Genomic DNA, 19,164 nt, shown 5'->3' with positions numbered 1-19,164 from the left:
GGGGCACCTGGGTAGCTCAGTGGGTTAAGCCTCTGACTTCGGCTCAGGTCATGATCTCAGGGTCCTGGGATCGAGCCCCACATCGGGCTCTCTGCTCAGCAGGGAGCCTGCTTCCCCCTCTCTCTCTGCCTGCCTCTCTGCCTACTTGTGATCTCTGTCTGTCAAATAAATAAATAAAATCTTTAAAAAAAAAAAAAAGCATGCCTCATATTGTTGGAAGAATTAAGTGGGGTGATAAAATTAAAACATTTAGTGCAATTCTTGGCTGAGAGTATCTTCTCAATACAGATTGGCTCTAATAGTTATTTTCATTATTAAGCATCATCATCGTAAAAAAGAAAAGATTAAAATTGGTAAGCAGTGGATGAAATTCACTTTCCAGAAGCATTTCTTCCTGTATGTACCAGTCAGCCACACAGATGGTCCTTGTCAAAGGTTTGTCTTCATATGGGTTTATCTAGCGCCGAGTGAGGGGTCTAAGCTAGAGTCAGAACCGCTGCCCCCAGGTGGTCCTCAGGCTGCACTGGGCCAGAGGACAGAGAGAATGTCCAGAGGCAGCTCCCGTGGTCCTCTGGGTTCATGTCCGAGGTGGCTAGGGACCTCTCACCATCCACTTCACCACCCAACCCTTGGAGAGCCAAGGACCACCAAAGGCTTGATTTCTCTTTACCCTACATTATATTAAAGTTAATTCCATACTATCTTTTAAAAGATTTATTTATTTGAGAGAGAGAGCTCATGCAAGTCAGGGGAGGGCACAGAGGAAGAGAATCTTCAGACTCCCCACAGAGGGCAAAATCCAAAAGAGGCCTCAGTCCCACAGCTCTGGGATCATGACCCAAGCTAAAACCAGGAGTCAGATGCTTAACTGACTGACTGAGCCACCCAGGTGCCCAAAATTAATTCCATTAAAGGAGACTAAAAAGACATGACAACTTAATGTAACACTTGATTCTTACAAAAGAAAACATTGTTGGGACAGTTTGCACAACTCGATCAGGGTCTACAGATGACCTGGGAGTAAGAGATCAACGTTCATTGACTGACTTCAGTGGTTGGATTGTGAAGAGAATGTCCTTATTTGTACTGAAGACACATTGAAGTTTCTGGTGGTGATCAAGCACCAAATCATCTTACTAATGGTTCAGAGAGGAAAGAAAATGTTCTTTGTACTTGCAATTTTTTTATACGTTTGAGATGAGTTTGAAATCACTGTGCCGTCTTCCACATCTGTCTTTTCTTCTTTCCTGGAAAGTAAATTTCTTCTTCTAAGCAATAAGTGGAGATCTGAGTTCAAATCCCGGATCTGTCATTTACTGGGTTTTTGAGGCTACCTTGGCTTATCCTCCCTGAGGCTCCCCAGCCCCCATCTTGTCATCCATGAAAATACTTGCTTTCATTTGGAGATGTGAGAATGTTAGATTTGGGGAGGGCTTTTGTTTTCCGTTAATGGGGCTAATTGAGGTCATGCGTAACAGGAGCTGGCACCCTGTCTGGCTTATGGAGGACGCTCTGTAAAATGGTACCTGAAGGAAAAGGTTAGCAAACTTCCACAGTCTCTCATCTTCGGTGCAGCAGAGGACCCGGTGATGTCTCAGCTTCTACATGGTCTCACCCAGCCTGCAACTTGATTCTTGTGGTCTTGGCATTTCTGGTTCCTACTGGGGGAAGGGGGCAGTTGCTCACCCAGCTCAGCTTTCGGGCTGAGGGCCGTGAAGGCCTCCCACGGACAGCACAGGATGCTGGAACATCCCCTTGTTGAGGACCTGATGGTGGATTTAGGAAAGATGCAGGGAGCCAAACATTTCCTAAGTAACCGGAGACACCGTCTTTGTTTCTGGCCTCTCGCAGGAGAGAAGAAGACATACTTGGGCTGCTCCGTCGCTTGGGAGGTGGGGTTTAAAGAGGGGTCAGTGGCTGGAACTAAGTGTGCCCTATGAACAGATCTCTCTCTCTGAGGCCTTAAGACAGAAGCTGTCCTGCAGGAGTCCTTTTCCAAAGTGCAGAGATTCCTGCCTCTGCTCCATAGATAGGCGAGTGATGGCTCTGGTCCACGGGGGGAGCCACTATAGGACACATGTCTGGCCTCTCCTGCCAGACTGAAGGTTCTGGATTGCTGTAGTCCCGTGAAGTGGAAACCCCCAAAGGGAGAGGGGAGGCACCTGCTCCAAATGCCAGAAAAGACAGGGAGAGCTTGGGCAGTGTGGGAGAGAGGAGAGAGCCCACAGAAAGAGGCTGCCACTCCCCCTGCACTTTCACAGGGTCTCAGTTAAGCCTTTCGGTCCCACGGGCTGTGGCCGTACTCACCACAGGTCACCACAGAGGGGAGAGGTAAGTGACTGGCTCAAGATCTCACAGCTACTGAGTGGCCTCCGGAATTCCAAGGCAGCCTCTACTCCGAGCCAAGGCTTCCTCCCCTTTCCACGGCACCGTGCTGCCTCCCGGAGGCAGGAGTGGGCAGCCCAGCCAGAGTAGAAGGCTGGACGAGCGAGTCAACAAGTCAACGGAAGGGCAAACAACCGCCAGTTTAGCAGGCCCATGGAAGAGTAGGTAGTTTGTAACACAAGAATAGTTTTAGAAGAATGAGAGAGAGAGAACAGACCTGCTGGCCAGGGACGGGGGCGGGGAGGGCGGTGCATCAGGCAGCAGCGGATTGCAAGGAGGAAGCCCTGCCTGCTGAGTCCAAACGAGGCTGCAGTGCCTCGTTCTGCCCCTCTGCTCTCTGCGGCAGCCGCCTGGGCCCTCCAGGTGCTGACTTCCCTGACCGCACCTGTGCTCTGAAACCTCTGGAGTCACCTGCTCCAGCTCCGAGAGTGCCCACACCCCTCCCCTCCCCTACCCCCAGACTTGGCCCCAAAGGCCAACTGCTCCTGCCACCTAGTATAGCCCCTCTCCTCCCCCGCCCTCCCTCCCTCTTAGCCCTCGGGGGGCCCTGGCCATGTCTCTATTGGAGTACTTACCAGTTACTGCTGGAATTATATTTTTCCATTCTGCTCCTCCCACCCCCACCACCAAACTCTTTCCTGCCCTTAAAAGGAGAGTCCTAGGACGTGGAACTTGTGTCTTGTCATCTCTGTGCTCTCAGGGCTTATAGAATAGGGCCTGCCACACAGAATATTCAGGAAGTTTTACCTAAATCAATACAAGTTTCTACCATACCTGAGAGCCAACCTCTCAAGAAACAATTCTCTCAGTTGCTCAGACTCTCAGGGAACCACATCTCAGGAATTCTGTGTCCCTCTGTCCCTCTTGACTGAGTAAGTAAATGGAAATGGAAGGTGGACTAGCTCTTTTATCCCTTAAGCCTTTCCGCAGCTGAGCCAGAACAGCGGGGCCAGCTAGACTCCGGGACGTTGGCTTTCTGGCACTGGGGACTACAGGAAGCAAAGTCCCCACACTTCGTGGCCATTCCTGTCCCCTCCAAATGCAACTGTTACTGCCATTCTTCCATGGTCAGAAAGCCTCTGGAGTTTGAGTCTTAGCAACTACCAAATATGTGGTGGTTATTTGTTGAGCGCTAGCCCAGCGCAGCACCCCTAGTGGGAATTACAGCAACAATACACGAGACCGGGCCCGGGGAAAGCAGAGCGTTTTCATTTTGGATCGCATTCCTCAGACATTCTGGCAATGGGGCCTGTGCTGACCTCCCTACATTGGGACAGACTTCCTTGCTGGGTAAGTCTATGGGAAAATTCCTCTTCCCTGGGAGGGGAATGTGACCCCGTGACTGGGCGTCCATTACAGCCAGGGGTGCGGGTGCACCTGCAGGGCCTCCCTCCTCACAGAGGGACTAGAATCCCATCTCCGCAAATCCACCCTGCTCCGGCTCCACACCACAGCTGGGCTTCCTCCTGCTGGCCACTGCCGAAGGGCGCGCACCTGCATGCGATTAGGACTGGCAGACGCCCATGGCCTCGCAGTCCGGGGCTGCACGCTGGTGACACGTTGCAACGGACGAGTTCCTCTCCAGATCCCTCCTCCTTCCGCATCGCAGAGTGTGGGATCCCCAGCATTGGAGGAGCACAACCACCATGCGGGGGGCGGTGGCGGGAGGGGTGGGGATGCCGCCCTCCGCAGGGCAGCAGGTGGCACGTGTCCGGCTTGGCTGCTGAGCGCCGAGCAGGCACTGGACACGCACTGTTGATCAGGCACACCAGGACCCACAGGAGGGAGAGCAGCCAGCAGGCAGCACCCCCGTCACTGGGGAACTTGACACTCGGTTCTCATCAGTGTTCGGGAATAGGATAAAAGTCTAAATGCTACCCCCGACTTTCCACTCTCCCCATAACTCCTCCTTGTCTGCTAACTCGGTATCCCCTCACCAGGGAATGCCGGGGTAGGCCACGTGGAGACCGAGAAATAGGAAAACAAAGAACTGACTCAGGGTCCGGATAAACGATCACGATAAGACTTCACACTTTCCAACGGCAGAGTCTCAAATCTTATACTTGAATGCACCTACCAAGTGAGTTAGTTGAAAGGTGAACGTGATTTTCTTCCAAAGAAAAAGACTCCCTTATTTAGTAGGAATGAAATTAAGCAGCAAAAGGGAGCAGACTTTCTAGATCTACCTTTCACCAGAGAGAGACCATCATGACCACGGGGACTGGCATTAACCCGGGGTAGGAACAGCCCTATTCCAGTGGACGTGTGCCCTGCGGAAAGGGGGGCTCCCCCTGGCCACGTCCCTATCCCAGAGGAGGTAATTCTGATAACAAGCCATTCCTGAAAGCAAGGCCCTGTCACCTTCCCCATATGGCTGCTCTATCACTAATCCTCTCCCAGAAGTATATAAGGAACAGATAAAATAGCTTTCTTCTTCCTGTGTTGTAGGGCAAAGTCATGAGTGACTGACTGGTCCTCTCCTGCCCAGTCTGGGAGATGTACTGAAGGATGCTGGCTGGTGCCACAGAGCACGGATCTTCGTACTCGTCCGAACAGTACTGAGAAAAAGCAGCCGGATGTGCTGTCAGAATTTGTTGGTTTCCCTAAAATACATACCTGGCCTTGCAGAGGAAGCTGCCACAGCTGGGCGTTACTATGGCTGTGGGTTGTGGAGGCCTCCCTGTGCAGCCTCAGAATGGGGGTGCTCAGGCTTCCTGCAGTGAGACAGATCCTACAGGGGCCTGCTGCTATGGAGCAAAACCTTTCCACTGGGACTGTGCTTGCAATGTCAACGCTCACCTGCCACACACGGAGGCGCCCGACCTCCAAAGAGAAAATGCTTCCCGCTGCGTGTCTACGTCTTCACAAGCCCCCCACCCCGCCCAGCCCAAGCTTGGGTACCTTCCCGTGCAGTGGCTTCACGCAGTGCGGGCCGCGCCGTGTCCCACGGAGCCACACCAGTGACAAAGAACCGAGGCACGTGAGAGCCTGCTCTGTTTCAAGGGAGAACAGTGGGCACGACGTCCGACAGGCCCAGAGCTACCAGGGAGCCCCGTTTCTGGGCAGTTGTCCTAAAGCCTGAAGTACAGAGCAGTGGAAGCAGAGCTCCCGAGAACGGCGGAATAACAAGGCAAAACACAGTTCTCTGAAGACCAACCACCAGCAGCTCCATCGATAAAATATTTAATCAACTTGTCTGTACAAAATATTAAAATGGTTAAGGAAGAGCGTACAAGAGCATGTTTAAGAAATATATATACTGCTGTATAACTGTCAAGAAAAATAGAGATTGCTGTTTTACAGTTCATTTACATTCCGATATGTACAATCTATTTAAACTTGAGAATACGTATACACAGTGGGTTTGTGCCTCACCTTGAGCTCCCTGCCAGCCGGCCTGGGCGTGGGCAGCGTTCACAACATGAGCTCCTGCTGCCGCAGCCGCCCGGCGGAGCAGCGGGGAGATGGCCGGGTCTCAGAGCCTCCCAGCCTCGGAGCTCTGCTCTGGCCAAACCAGAGCAGGAAGACATTCCAGCTTGCATTCAATGAGTTTACAATCTCACCACTTTCCCCATCTTTCTCCCGAGGCGAGCCGAGAAATAGTGGGTATCCTTGCAAAATGAAAGGGACTTCGCCCCACCCCACCCCCAATAATACATCCTGTCTTCAGCTGCGGAGGGAGTGTGCGTATTGAGCTGTGATGGCACTACTGTCACTTCGAGTTTTGCCCATTTCCTCAGAACCACAGTACTGGCGGCAAAGTCCAGGTGCTGGCTAAGAGGCAGGGCACCCGTCGTGTCAGATGCTGCTGCCCACACAGAGCCCACGCAGACGGAGGCACGCCGCGAGCCAGGTGCCCGGGTTCAGCAGCAACCTCTTGATATATACATACATATATATATATTTTTTTTTAAGTTTTCCAAACTGTTCAGAATCCTCTATTCTCATCCGCTGAACAGCAAACTGCAGTCAGCATGCTAATCCTTGTTAAAAAAAAAAAATGCATTAACTTTTTGGGGGCAAAATACTTCCAGCTGAAAGACCTAAAGTGACTGAGTTATGATTCTTTGTCACAGAAAACACAGAAGCTGTTTACACTACCGTAAACAGTGGACTACAAAAAAACAAAACAAAACACCCCAAACAACCACCATGACAACAGAACAGCAGTTACCGTAAGGAAGCTTATGTTCGGACGGTGACTTATCCGAGGTGGAGACAGCCAGAGGAGCTCTCTGAAAGCTCCGCTTTCCAGAGTCTCTGTGCCTGGCTTGGAACCCTCCAGGATTTCCCAGCCAGGAAATACATTCTTGCTTTCTCCCTGAACACGTATCATCATTTTCTAAACAGCATGCTGCATGGCTGGCTTTCCTCGGACTCTGATAGGCCCTGACCTGGAAATATAAATTGCAGAGAAAAAGAAGCCCTCCTTGCAGGTGCACCGAGCCCTCCAGCCAGTCTGCTCATCCCAAGGCACGCTGCTGCTGTCCGGAACCCCCGGGGAAGCCTCAGGACTCCTGGGATGCACGTGTCTGTCGTCTTCTGCCCCCGGCAGCCTCCGGCCACTCGGACAGAAACACGCAGACCGGGGAAGACTTCCCCTGCACATTGTCAGACTTGCCTTTCAGACTCGCTCGGCTGACAAGTGCAGGCGAGGGCTGCCCACAAGTGCGGTCTGCGACAGGCCGGGCTTGTCGGGTAAGAGGGCTGTGGGTTGTGTGCCCAGGCACCGGGCCACCAAGCCCCCTCCCATGCTGCAGCCCGTGGTGGGGGGGGCCTCAGGGGCCGGTTAGCCTGGGTGCCCCAGATGGGATTGGGGTCCCCGCCCGTTCAGCAGCACTCCGATGAATAAGCCTGACAGGGCCTCTGGTTTCTGTCAACCACACAGGCACACCTCAGCCCCAGAAGCTTCAGACAAGGTTCTAGGTTACTGCCACCAAGTGTCTGAACAGGATGTGGGCTCAGCACAGGCATCTCGCCCCGGCCCTCGGCTCTTGTCGCAGGAGCTGGGTGTGGTCACTGCCATGACCGGTGGGTCAGACGGAGCAGCGCCGGGAGGATTTTGCAAAGAAGACCAGCCCCCTCCTGCACGGCCCAGTCCAGTTGCCCCCACACCACGCTCCTGTTCACCAACAGCCCGAAAGATGGTGGAATAGAATAGAAATGGAGAAACCAAGCAGCTGGCCACCTCCTGGGAGGGCTGTGTTACCCAGCCGCAAGGTACCTGGGACACGACCATCAGAAGCTTGTCCTTGTTTTTCTAAACAACTCGTTTCAGCTTCCTATCGCTTAGAAAAAGGAGAAAGAGTGTCTGCACTATTGCTCTTACCTCGTGGGCCCATCTGGAATGAAGAGCTTCTAACCTCGGGGGAGGAAGTGTCTTCTAGGCCAGCGTGCAAAGCGGTCCTGCCCACAGACTCACCTGACTACAGAAACACCCCTTTGCATAAGTCTCCATGCACACGGCAGCCCTCTCGCCAGTGTCGGGGCATGTGAAGCGGGAGACACCAGCCCCTTCCTCTACACACACGCACACCCACCCTTGCCGGAGGGGCCTGAGGACTGCTTCCCAGAGGTAGGCACAGGCAGAAGCAAGCAGACCATCGCCCACAAGTCGTGCCGCTCGGAGGGCGCGCTTGCACTTTTCAACAACTCTAAGCACAACTGGAAACACGGACCAGCTTTTCTGTGACCTCACGCTCTGACTCCACCCTTCCCTGGGTTGTTCGGCGGCAGAACGGGCAGTGGCCACCGTGAAGTGCCCCCCAACTCAGCCCAGTCAGAAGGCCTATGGCCAAGTCCCAGGCCAGTTTCAGGCATGGCCCCTGCGCTGGCAGCTCTGGGGTCGGGGGAGAAGAAGCCCGGCTCCGGTGACGCCAGGTGTGGGCGCCTCATGAGCAGAGAGTACCCCCTGAACAATAATCAGAGCCCACACGGCACGCATCAAGCCCTCAATTCCCCCATTGATTTACTAAGCCAACTTCCCGCCCTCTTCCTACAGCTGCCATCTGGACAGGTGACTCCACCTGTCCAGGGTGGAGACGTGTGGCCTTCCTGACAAGAACAGGCTTTTTCTCACCTTCAGCCCCATAGGGATTTAACTATTTAACAGACAAAAGTCCAGAAATGACACAAAAAGAGGAAGAAGCTTGCTCCAGCCTAAACGGTCAGAGGGCTCTAAGCGCAAAGGACAGAGCGCCTGAAAATTAGAAATAACCTCTTTTCGATGCCTCCCTGTTCCTTAATGTTAAGGAGGGTCGCTCCTCCAGCAAGAAGGACCAGAAACGGGCATGGCAGTGAAGGGGGTTTGGGGAACTGCGGCGACCTGCTGGGGCCTGTCCCCCTTACACAGCCCTGCTTGCCTGGTACGGGGACTCTGGGACAGTCCCAGATCTCTGCCGGGCTCCCAATAGGACCGGGGCTTGCTTGCTCCCGCTGCTCCCACAGAGGCACCAGAAGCAGGTGGCAGCTGTCCCAGGATTCGGTCCAGAACATTCTACCCCACCCCCACCCCTGCCGTGTGAGCCTGGGGGAGCTCCAGCCGGGTTGGTGGGGCTCTTCACTTGGAACACAGGAAAGATCGTGGCTTTGGTGAGCTGAGCCCTACCCCTGAGATCTTGGCTTCCCCTGCACCTGCCGTGACCCAGGTGGAAATCAAAGCCACATCTATGAGGCACCAAAAGAGGCCAGGAATGTAATCGACACACACCCGTACACTAGGCAGGAGCTGTGATACTTGTGAGAAGTGGCTCTAGGGTGGGGAAGGGACACTTTCCAGGAACAGCCACATCTGCTCTGCCTTTAAACTATATTAGTGAGCTTTTGGACCAACTAGAACCCTAGAACTATGGAACTGGAGAGCTTCTCATTTTACAGGAACAGAAATGGAAGCTCTGGGTACAGAGGTGGCCACCCACCACTGTCCCAGACCTCTCAGGAGGCAGAGCTCTAGCCCCCAAGTGACCCTGCAGCAGGCGAGCAGCAGACGACAGCGTGGAGTGGTCCCCTCCTGGGTACGCAGAAGTCCCCAGACACACCAGTGCTTCTCAGACCTCCCTCAGAGGGAGCTAGTTCCCTCCTTTCTCACTCCCAACATCTTGCAACTGCCACTTGTCAGCTGTCTCTCCTCCCTTCCCAATCCAGACACCGGAGGGGACCACGCAGGTCTTTCCCTGCCAATGACAGAAGGCTGCTTTCCAGACCCTCGGTCCTCCCAGCCCACTGGGCACCTGCTTGAGGCTTCCTGGCCCAGGACTGCTGAGAGGGCCCTGCTTTCTGAGCCTGGGGAGGTTTCCCCATCCCCACCGACATGTTCTCAGGTGATCGGCGAGGCCCCCCATGAGCTCTGCTTCTTCCTCTCGCCCCATTTGCTGGAGACCAGATTCGAGCAAAGCAAGAGTCTGCCTTTTTCTGTGCACAAGCTCCTCCTGGAAAGAATTCAATTTTCCTCCCCACTTTAAGAAGAGAATCGGTCTACAGTCCCAGGTTATTTTCTGCTACGAGTTTCAATAAAATTACAAACAGGATAAATGACTTGTAGGATTTGAATTACACTCTGATTACAGCCACAGGGTGGTCCGTACTCCCTTTAGCACTGACAGTGAGGTCCCCACTCCTGCTGACACTTCCAGGAGACTGTCAGGGAGCAGTCACTGCTCTGGGCTTGCCGGATTTGACTGGACATCACAAAATCCACAGCTCGTCTCTTCCCCCACGCCACTGTGGTACCAAAATGACGGCACTAGGCTGAAGGGGAGTCTGTGCATGAGGAATGGGCAGAGCTCCAGCTGCGACAGCAGAGCCTGCCACCCTCTCCGGCGGACCTACCCTGCTGCTTGGAAAGCCAGAATTCAAGGCGAGCCTTTGGGCATCAGTGAGCGCAGTGTCCGCCACTGGAAATGTCTCCCCTGATACAGAAGCCTGGTTCCAGCAGCAGTGACCGGACTGTCTTCATGTTTAGCAGACCCAGCACCAACCCGCATGGGCCCCAGCTGGCCTGCCCTGTGCTCCCCAAGCAGGGACGCCCACCCTATTCTCTATTAGGAAGGAGCGATTCATATGGTCTCAACTAGAAGCGCACAGGTCTCCCCCAACAGAATGGAAAATTCGCGGGACTTGAGGAAGAATACTGTGGTGGCCCCAGACCCGGGGGAACCTGAGTTGGGAAGGGGGCACTGCTTTCGCCCACAGTGCTGACGCTCTGAATCCCTGCTTGCGAGCAGACAGCTCTCCCATGGGTGGGGACCGGGGCTTCTAGCTGAGGGACTCAGCCCCGCACCCCCTTGCCTAGAAGATATAGCCAGTGTAGGGCCGACCGTGCCAGCAGAATCCTTCTCCAAATCCTGGCAAAGCAGCTCAGACCACATCATAGCAACAAAAATACGTCTGCCTCTACATGTGGTGGCCCTTCTGTCATTTCTGCAAAGTGTGACACATCTTCTCCATTCATCTACTTTTAACTCTGAGATGCCAGAGGCCGGAGCAGAGTGGTGGCAGGCACAGGTGGTCCCTGGGGGGTGACAGGCAGCTCCAGAGCAATTCCTGGAGACATCACTTCTAGTCAGTCACCAAGGACACACTGAGGGAGTTCGAGACCATCAGAGGAACTGTCACTGCCCAAGGACATCCCCCCCCAACATGCAGGTGGGACTCCAGATGCAGGAAGACCCCTGCTTCTACACCACTTACAACACATCTTGGTAGAAAGAGGTCATCAGGGGAAGAAGAAAAAAAAAAAAAACAGAGAAAATGGACATATTTTTCCTGCCACAAAAAGCTCAGGCTAAATCAAAACAGGTCCTCTCAAAAACCTTGTTTTTCCTAGTCGCTAAAAAAGAATCAGAATGTTTCCTTTTGTCCAAGATATTAAATAACCTAGAATTTCTTCAAAGTATAGCTAGTTTTTTCATTAACTCCCTTTCTAAAACTTCAAATACTACAACCTTTAATATTTTAGTGTCATTCTTTTTTGTTCTTCGCTATGACAGAGCAATCGCCATGCAATTATTAAAAACAGTTTAGGAATGCGAAGCTTCTCTGGCAAAATCCATAAATGTAAAGGGACCACCGGTCACTGAAATTGGGAGGAAGCGTACCATAGCGGCCACCTCAGAAATTTTGTTTCTGTGTTTTGACCTAAAGAGACTTTCCTTTTCTCATTATTTATAGTGACTCAGATAACTACAGCATATAAATTCACATTGTAAATGTATTTTCTTTTTCTCTGGGGGAATTTTACGGGATAGCACGGACTCGGGTGGGGCCCTTAAATAAATTAGCTATATCTAAATGTTTAGTATTCCTCTCTCTTGAATGTCTGATCACTGAGAGTTAAAATTCGTATGACTCATCTGGACCTCAGCATCCAAGACAAGGGTAGAATGGACCCCAAAGGCAAGAGCCCACACAACCTTCAAGAGGAGGACGGGGGTGGGGGCGTGCAGGGGTTTTCAAAGAAGCCCTCAGAGTCCCAGACAGGTGGAATCCAAATTGTTTCTTCTCCCTGTGTCAACCAACTCACACAAAGCCACAAAGGACTCCCAAGTAGAAATGAACCAAATAAAACAATGTAGCCTGGCGTGTTCTAGCTTCCATGGGCAAGAACAGGTACCATCAATGAGACAAAGACAGGACTGGGGGAGACGCTTCCACCTCCGTCCTCCCCACTGTGCAAAGGCCCCGCCCTTCTCAAGGGGCCACAGCCAAGCCCTAATGCCCCTCTACTGCTGAAGTTGGCGTGGGGGAGGCTTCCTCCTGCTCTGAACCACTGGGTTGTGCGGAGCTGAAATCTCACAAAAGCACTTTTGTGTAGCTTCACTTCCCGTTACTATCACACTGCCAAAACCTACAGCAACAACACAGCGAAAGCGTGTAAAAGCCAACACAGACTTGATAGCTAAACGCAAGCACATGTTGGCCCATTCTGAGCACACCATTTGGAGAGGGTTGCGCCTACCTGGCAGAAAAGCCAGAGTCTTCCACAGAAGCCCGCCCCAGGACGCCTCCCCCACCTCTTTCCAAGCCCTAAGAGCCTCTTTCCCAGCTCTTTAGCAGAACCTCCTGGCAGGTCTCTAGGAAAAGCACGGCTGCCTGCCTTTCCCCATTCACAGCCACTGCACTAAGCCTCCTCCTCAGCACCCCCCAAGGCACCCCTACACACTGAGCTGCCCAACCTAGGAGCTTCAGAACCCGGCACATACCATCCCACCCCCAAGTTCGTATCAGTTCAGACTGGCGGTTTATAACCTCCCCTCCACTTCACTTTCCCCTAAAAGAAAAACATTTCTTTCCACATTCTAGATCATTCCCAGTTGGAACTGATTTTTTAAAAAGGGTAGTGCTGACCTTTGCAGGGATCTGGGTAGTTCCACCATGAATTTTTTTGGACAAATGTTCCCTTTCAAAACTCAAGGCGCCTGTTAGATTTTTTCAATTAAAGAACAAACATGCCTTTTGCACCGGTTCCTTCCCAGGGTAAATGACCTCCCTGCAACGCAAAACCTTCAGAAAGGGCATGACAGCCGTTCTGACTGTTGCAGGTGCAACACCAAGCACCCAGCCACCCAGTCCGGAGTTCCCCCACACTCAGCCACAAACAAAAAGGGGTGAGATTACACCTACTTCCGTACTCCCATTAATTCACCCATTCTAGAACCCCCAATTCCCTAACTCATTTCTACCCCCATTTAGGGCCTGTTACTGTAACATTAACACAAACACCATCCTCCCTCCGAAAGGGGATAGCTGATGCGATGGTGCCTTTGCTGAGTACGCATTGGGCCTGGTAGCGTCAGGTCGTCTCTTCCCAGGGCTTTGGTGCCCAAGATAAATGTGTGCATGAGTGAACGAGTGTGTGGGTGTGAGTGTGAACGTGCGCTCCCCCTCCATCGTGCGGGCACGGGGCCAGAGTCTGATGCGCACCCACGCTGGGCGACGGACCCCGGCCGCTGCAGGGGGTCCTCGGTGGCGCGGCTGCCCCCTCCCTGGCCCGGCCTGGCCCGCAGGCTACCTGCAGCCGCACGCCTCCACCACCATGTCCTCGTACTGCTTGTAGACCACGTTGTTGGCCGCGTCGATGTAGAGGATGCTGATAGGGCTGAGGCGCGCGGGCACGCAGCAGGAGGCCGGCGCCGCGTCGGGAGCCATGGAGTTGAGCAGCGTCTGAATGATGGCGTGGTTGGTGGGCTCAAGGTGCGAGCGCAGAGGGAAGTCGCAAACGCCCTCGCAGTGGTACGCCTCGTAGTCCAGCGGCGCGATGATCCAGTCGTCCCAGCCCAGCTCCTTGAAGTCCACGTGCAGCGGCCTGCGGCTACAGCGGCTCCGACCCCTTCGCCCGTGGCCCCGGCCCGCGCCCCCGCCGCTGCCCTGCGCCGCTCGCGCCCCGGCCAGCGCCGTCCGCCGCCGCCTGCGACCGCCGATGACCGCCGTGGGCGACCCAGTGCCGGGTCCCGGGTCAAGAGGCGGCTCCGCTGCCAGCGCGGCCCCGAGCGCGCGGGCCTGGGCGCGGATCTCCCGGAAAAGGTTCCCCTTCCTCTGCGTGCGGGAGGAGACGACAAGCAGAGCGCGCTCTTCCGCCGCTGCACGGCCCCTGTCCCGTGAACCGAAGCCCAGCAGCCGCAGTGCCACCGGGCCCTGCGAGGGACCGGCCACTGAGCGCAGCAAGAGACAGAGTGCACGGGTGGCACGCGGCTCCTGGCGGTGGCGCCGCACGGCGTCTGCCACGTCGAACACCTCCCAGCGCGCTGCGGCCAAGGGCTCGGCGGCCCGCGAGTGCAGCAGGCGGGGCGCTCGGGCGGCCCCGGGGCAGGTAGAAAGCAGCAGCAGCGGCGGGGGAGTGGCGCCGCCAGGGCCCAGCTCCGGAGACTCGTGGCGCAAGACGCGCAGCTCGGCTCCCACCACCTCGTCGGTGTCGGGAAGGCTGGATACGTCGAACAGGAAGCTTTGGCTGGTCTCGGCGGGCGATTCGTCTGCAGGAGTCGGGCGGAGACAGAAAGAGAGCGCGGTGAGAGGCGAGAGCGAAGCCCGCACTCCGGGCCGCCGGGCCTCCGAAGTGCAAACAGCCCACTGCCCGGGATGCGGGAGCGAGCCCGCTGGAGACGGCGCCGGCCGCCCAGTCTCGGCCCAGCCAGAAAGCTGCCAGCCTGGCCCAGAGTAAAGGAAGCCTTCGCCCCGACTATCGATTATCGGGACCGGGGCTTCGGTTCATCGAGCCAAAGTTCTGCCACAGCGACAACCCAGGAGCCTTCACTTATCGCCTATCGCCGAGCCTGGGGAGGGAACCACACCCCTACACCCGTTGCCACTACAGTTCCGCTGCCTGACCCAGAGCCTCAGGTTTACGGGGCCTAGATCGGAAGCCAGACTTTTCGGGCGGGTGGCCGACAGAAGGCCGAGTGGGCGCATCAGAAGCCCTGCGCCCCTTCCAAGGCCCGGAGGCCAGGCCGAGGCCCCGCGCTGTTCTGGGACTGCTCTTTATTGCCTTGCTGATGCCCCAGGACAGCCCGGAAGTCCCGGCTGAGCGAAAACGGAAAATTCGTGTCCCCTGACAGCTCTGCTCCTTCCGCTACCTCTCTTCCCCAGCCCAGCCTGGACACTCCTGCCGGTCACGATCTCCCGTGCAGGCTGGGCCTTGCGTGGGAGTCGTCCAGAGGGGAAGGACACAGCGGAGCTGCGGACCCTCTAGCGCATCCAGCGTCCTGGCTATGCTGAAGGGGAACTAAGGCCCACATAGGGAGCGGCAGGCTCGGCCCGAGGGCTCCCAGTAGGGAGTGCGGCTGCTCGAGATGGGAGCAGCCCTGGCTTAGCTTCTCCTGGCTTTCCACGACCTCCGATGGAGCAGGCAAGGCGGCATAGGGAGTCTAGGATCCTTCTCCCAAGGGTCTGGGGCAGCCCCGGACTGCCTTCCTCGCTGCAGTGAGGGCAGCGGCTCCATGAGGTCTTGCCTCCAGGACCCACCGATGCCTTCGCAAACATATTCTTTCTCTCCGTTATGACTTATCTCTGAGTTTGGGGGTTTTGTTTCTGTCTTGGGCACTTTTTTTCTTTTTTGGGCTCAGGAAAAAAAAAAAGTTGAAATTCCACGGAGCAGCAGATAAGGAGCTCCCTTTGAAGAAGGTCATATGGTTTCATTTTGCCCCAAACTCGGAGAGACTGTGCAGACTGCCCCCACCACTGGAGATCTGCTCACCGACCACTGCTGCGGGGCCCTTGCCTCCGGAGCTCTGAAGTCTGGGCTCTGCCAGTGGCTTCTGGGGACCTCAAGTAGTCCTGCTCCAAGTTGAACCTCATAGTGGAGAGGGAGGGAGGCTCAAAGTCCTGGGCAAGTGCATAGGCCTCCCTGCCACTGCTTTCCCCCAGGGCTCCCTGGAACACTTTTCCTGAGCCTCCCCTGCAGCATCCCCCCCCCCCCGCCTTTACAAGGTGCAGCTACTGCATCCCCTCCTTCCAGAGGGAGGAAGAAAGGATGCCCTCAGAGCCTTGCCAGCCAAGAAAAGACTGAGCTCAGGCTGAGGCTAAGGGTCGGCCTAACTGTATCTAAGAAAGCAACTGGTGCCTCTGCCCACTCAGTGTCCTGCACACCCACACATCCTGTATCCCTGGGGGCTCACAAGGCAGCCTTAGGGCTGGGGCCTTCCCTGGCTCTGTACACCAGGGCTCCGGCTTTGTAGGAGTACTGCGGCATCCAGTCCTGGGGGCACACCAGGCCTTCAGAGAATGCCTGAGAGTTCGCACTGCACTATAGAGCCATCTGGGCCCAGGATATCCAGCACCCAAAATAAAGCCGTCTCTGTGTGTAGACTCCTGTGTGTGTGTGTGTGTGTGTGTGTGTGTGTGTTGGAGGAGGTGTGTGATCTGGTTACTGCACCACCTCCACCCGCCTTCCCAGGTTAGAGTGTGCGGTGTGGGCCTGTCTGTTACTTCCTTTCCAGCCCTAGTCCCCTTTCTTCCCCTCCTGCCTTCCATGCTGGGTCTCTGGCTGGATAGAATTAAGGCCAACATTACTTGCATTTCCGCCTTAAATTAGTTAAATTTTCCCTATCTGTCTGCTTTAATGACTTCAATAGAGATTAATAAAATCCAGATGACACACAGCAACCACCACAGTCATACCCATGTCCTACCTTTGAAGGACCCAGGGCAGAGTAAGGTGGGGTGCTTGCTCCCGGCCAGGCCTGCCTTCTGGCAGGGGCTCCGTCCTCTCCACCTCACCGGGCTGGCGTCCTCCACCTCTGGCTGTCCCAGCAGCCCAGCACAGGGCACAGGCCACCATAGCCATGCACCTCCCCCTTGACAGAGCCTGCCCAGAGGGGACCTCCTTGTACCTGGTGATGCCACCAGTCTCTCCTGGGGCCATGTACTTTAGCCTGCCTCCTTCCCTTATTCCCTGAGTTCCCCCCAATTTGTGTGGCCCCCAGGAGACTAGAAGGTGCAGAACTGGCTGCACTGAAAGCCTCTGACGACGCCACCCCCATCACGGCGCCGTCCCTCTCGGCCCGGGCCCCTTCTTTCTTCGGATCCTGCCTCCTCGAGGGGACCCGCCGGCCGGCAGGGCCAGGACAATTCCGCGGAGGGACTAGCTCAGCCCTCTGGGGCCGAGCCCTGAGAGCTTGCCGTGCCTCTCGCCACAGTCCAGCGGGTTCGGGTGCGTGGGCCTCGGCGGAGTTTCCACCACCTGAGGCTGGGACGTGAGGGGGTCGCGTCCCGAACGGTCTGGAGCTGGGGCTCGGCTCCGGCGGTGGCCTCCGCCTAGGAGCGGGCAGGACGGACGGGCGCAGTAGAGGCGTCAGTACCTTGGTTCGCCTGGTCTGCGAAGCCGGTGATGGTGTCCGCGCGGCCGTGGCGGCCAGAGCCCGAGGTGGAGGCGGCGGCTGCCCCAGCCGGAGCCCTCCCGGCCAGGTTCCGGTAAAGCGACATCATGAACTGGTGCGGCACCACCGAGCCGTTCCTGAAGCCGAAGCCGGCGGCCCGGCGCCCGGCGCGGGCTCCGGGAGCTGCGGCGGCCGGGGCAGCGGAGACTCCCGCAGCCGGGGCGAGGGTCCGCCCGCCGCCGCCGCCGCCCCCCGGACTCCCGACCGGCCCTGCCCCCGCCGCTCGCAGCACGGCGGCCGCTTCGAGCCCGTCGCGGGGGCGGCAGGCGCTCAGCAGCCAGAGGCACAGCGCGGCGGCCGCGCTCAGGTCCATGGGCTCCGTGGGCCAGGCGGGCGGGTGGCGCGGGCTCCGTGGCTCCGGGAAGTCCCCCGGCGCCTTTTGAACATAGTGTTTAATAATGGGGGAAGTGTGCGCGGCAAGTCGCGGCCCCCCCTCTTCTCCCACCCCACCCCCGCCCAACGCCCGGAGCAGCGCCCCCTGCTGAACACTGGAGTGGCAGCGCCGCGCCCCCCGCTCCGGCCTAACGCCGAGCCCGGGACAGGAGCCTCCTCCCCGCGCCGCGGCGCTTCGCCCCACTCCCGTCTAGCGAGTGTTAGCCGCCCGAGGCTTCCGCCACGACCCGGGGCCCCGCCTCCCCTCCCCTCGGCGGTGCGACCCCCCGCCGCCCGCGCCCCAGCCAAACGCGCCCTCCCGAGCTAGGGGCTCCGAGGCATCGCGCGCACCCGCCCAGCTCCGTGCCCACTCCCCTGCGAAGCAGCTGCACCCGCCCCTAGCCCGCCCGGGTTCTCTGAGTGCCCGAGACGCCAGAGGTGGGGTCGCGGAAGGGCGCGGCCCCGCCGGTCACTGCCGGGACCTCCGGGCCAGGACGCACAGAGAGGCCACGGGGCGTACGGAGGCCACAGGGGCGCTCAGGGCTGCCACAAAGGCGCGTTTTTCGTCTCCGGTTCGAAGGTTGCCCAGCCTGCCACAGCCTCCGAATACCGGAGCGCGCGACCGGAGCAGGGGAGGGGACCGGGAGGGAAAAGAGGGCTAGTGGCTGGAAGGGCAGGCCGGAAAGACAGATAGACGTGGACCGACAGTCGGAAAGCCAGGGTTTGGACGGAGAACTTGCGCTTAAGCTGGAGCAAGATCTCAAAGGAGCGCGATCTCAAAGGAGCGCAGAAACTACGGAGGCAGAGCCGGGATGAGGAGGGGACCCTGCGCTGGAGCAGCGCCCCGAGTTCATTCGTGCGTCGAAAGTGAGGACCTTCCGCCCGCCTTCTGGGGGGGGGGCGGCCAACGGAAACGGGCTACCTGGTATGTTGGGGCGCGGCCAGAAGCCTGGAGGGCGGGCGGCCGAGATCCCTAGGGTGGTGCCTCGGGACCTCTCTGGCCGAGGTGATGGGTGATGGGTGGAGGGCACGCCCAGCGGCCACGGCGGCGGCCCCTCCGAGCGCACTCGGATCGGTTAGGGAGGTGGCTGACGGGTACTGATCGTTTCAGCTCCACTGCAGCCCGGCACAGGTCAGTGCGGGAACGTGCAGCGGATGCACGAGGTCCTGGTAGGTAGATGGAGGGCCTGAGCCAGGCGGACCCTCGAAGCAGCGCAGATGCGTTCTTTGTCCTTTAAATGTTTTATTTGCTACCGAAGTTGAAATCTAGACGGGGTCGGTGCGTCATGGTCACTTTGGGTGACCAGCGTCAACACGATGCCACAGGACCCAAAGTCGAGGGAGTCCCGAGTCTCTCCGCGTTGCGCCACACTGGCTCTGGGAAGAAGCTCCGCGCAGGGAGCTCCCGGGCCGACTCCAGCCCAGGCTCGGAGCTCCCCTGCACCAGTGACTCCGTCCCGAACCAGTCATCGCAGTGCGGGCCGCCGCACAGACGCGGTGGCTGCTCATCCGGGCACTTTGGTCCACTCACCACCACCGG

General features: G+C 57.0%; 1 protein-coding gene across 1 annotated transcript; it reads right to left on the bottom strand.

The window, feature by feature from the left end:
- Nucleotides 1-12,129: 12,129 nt before the first annotated feature.
- Nucleotides 12,130-17,565, bottom strand: GDF7 (growth differentiation factor 7). Its single transcript, XM_032866914.1, has 2 exons — nucleotides 17,175-17,565; nucleotides 12,130-14,351 (listed from the first exon to the last, which is right to left on the bottom strand). The coding sequence occupies exons 1-2, from the start codon at nucleotides 17,563-17,565 to the stop codon at nucleotides 13,390-13,392; spliced, it is 1,353 nt and encodes a 450-aa protein (XP_032722805.1). The 3' UTR covers nucleotides 12,130-13,389.
- Between the last annotated feature and the right edge of the window lie 1,599 nt (nucleotides 17,566-19,164).

Source organism: Lontra canadensis, unplaced genomic scaffold (genome assembly GCF_010015895.1).
Source record: "Lontra canadensis isolate GAN:19392208 unplaced genomic scaffold, GSC_riverotter_1.0 scaffold32, whole genome shotgun sequence".
NCBI lineage: Eukaryota > Metazoa > Chordata > Mammalia > Carnivora > Mustelidae > Lontra > Lontra canadensis.
The sequence above is the reverse complement of the archived record's forward strand: the minus strand, read 5'-3'. Positions and strand labels throughout refer to the sequence as shown.

Excerpts from the sequence above, each read along its gene's own strand:
- GDF7 (XM_032866914.1), bottom strand. The coding sequence starts at position 17,565 with ATGGACCTGAGCGCGGCCGCCGCGCTGTGCCTCTGGCTGCTGAGCGCC. Across the intron at positions 14,352-17,174 it reads CGCAGACCAGGCGAACCAAG|ACGAATCGCCCGCCGAGACC; the intron begins GTACTGACGCCT and ends CGACTCCTGCAG.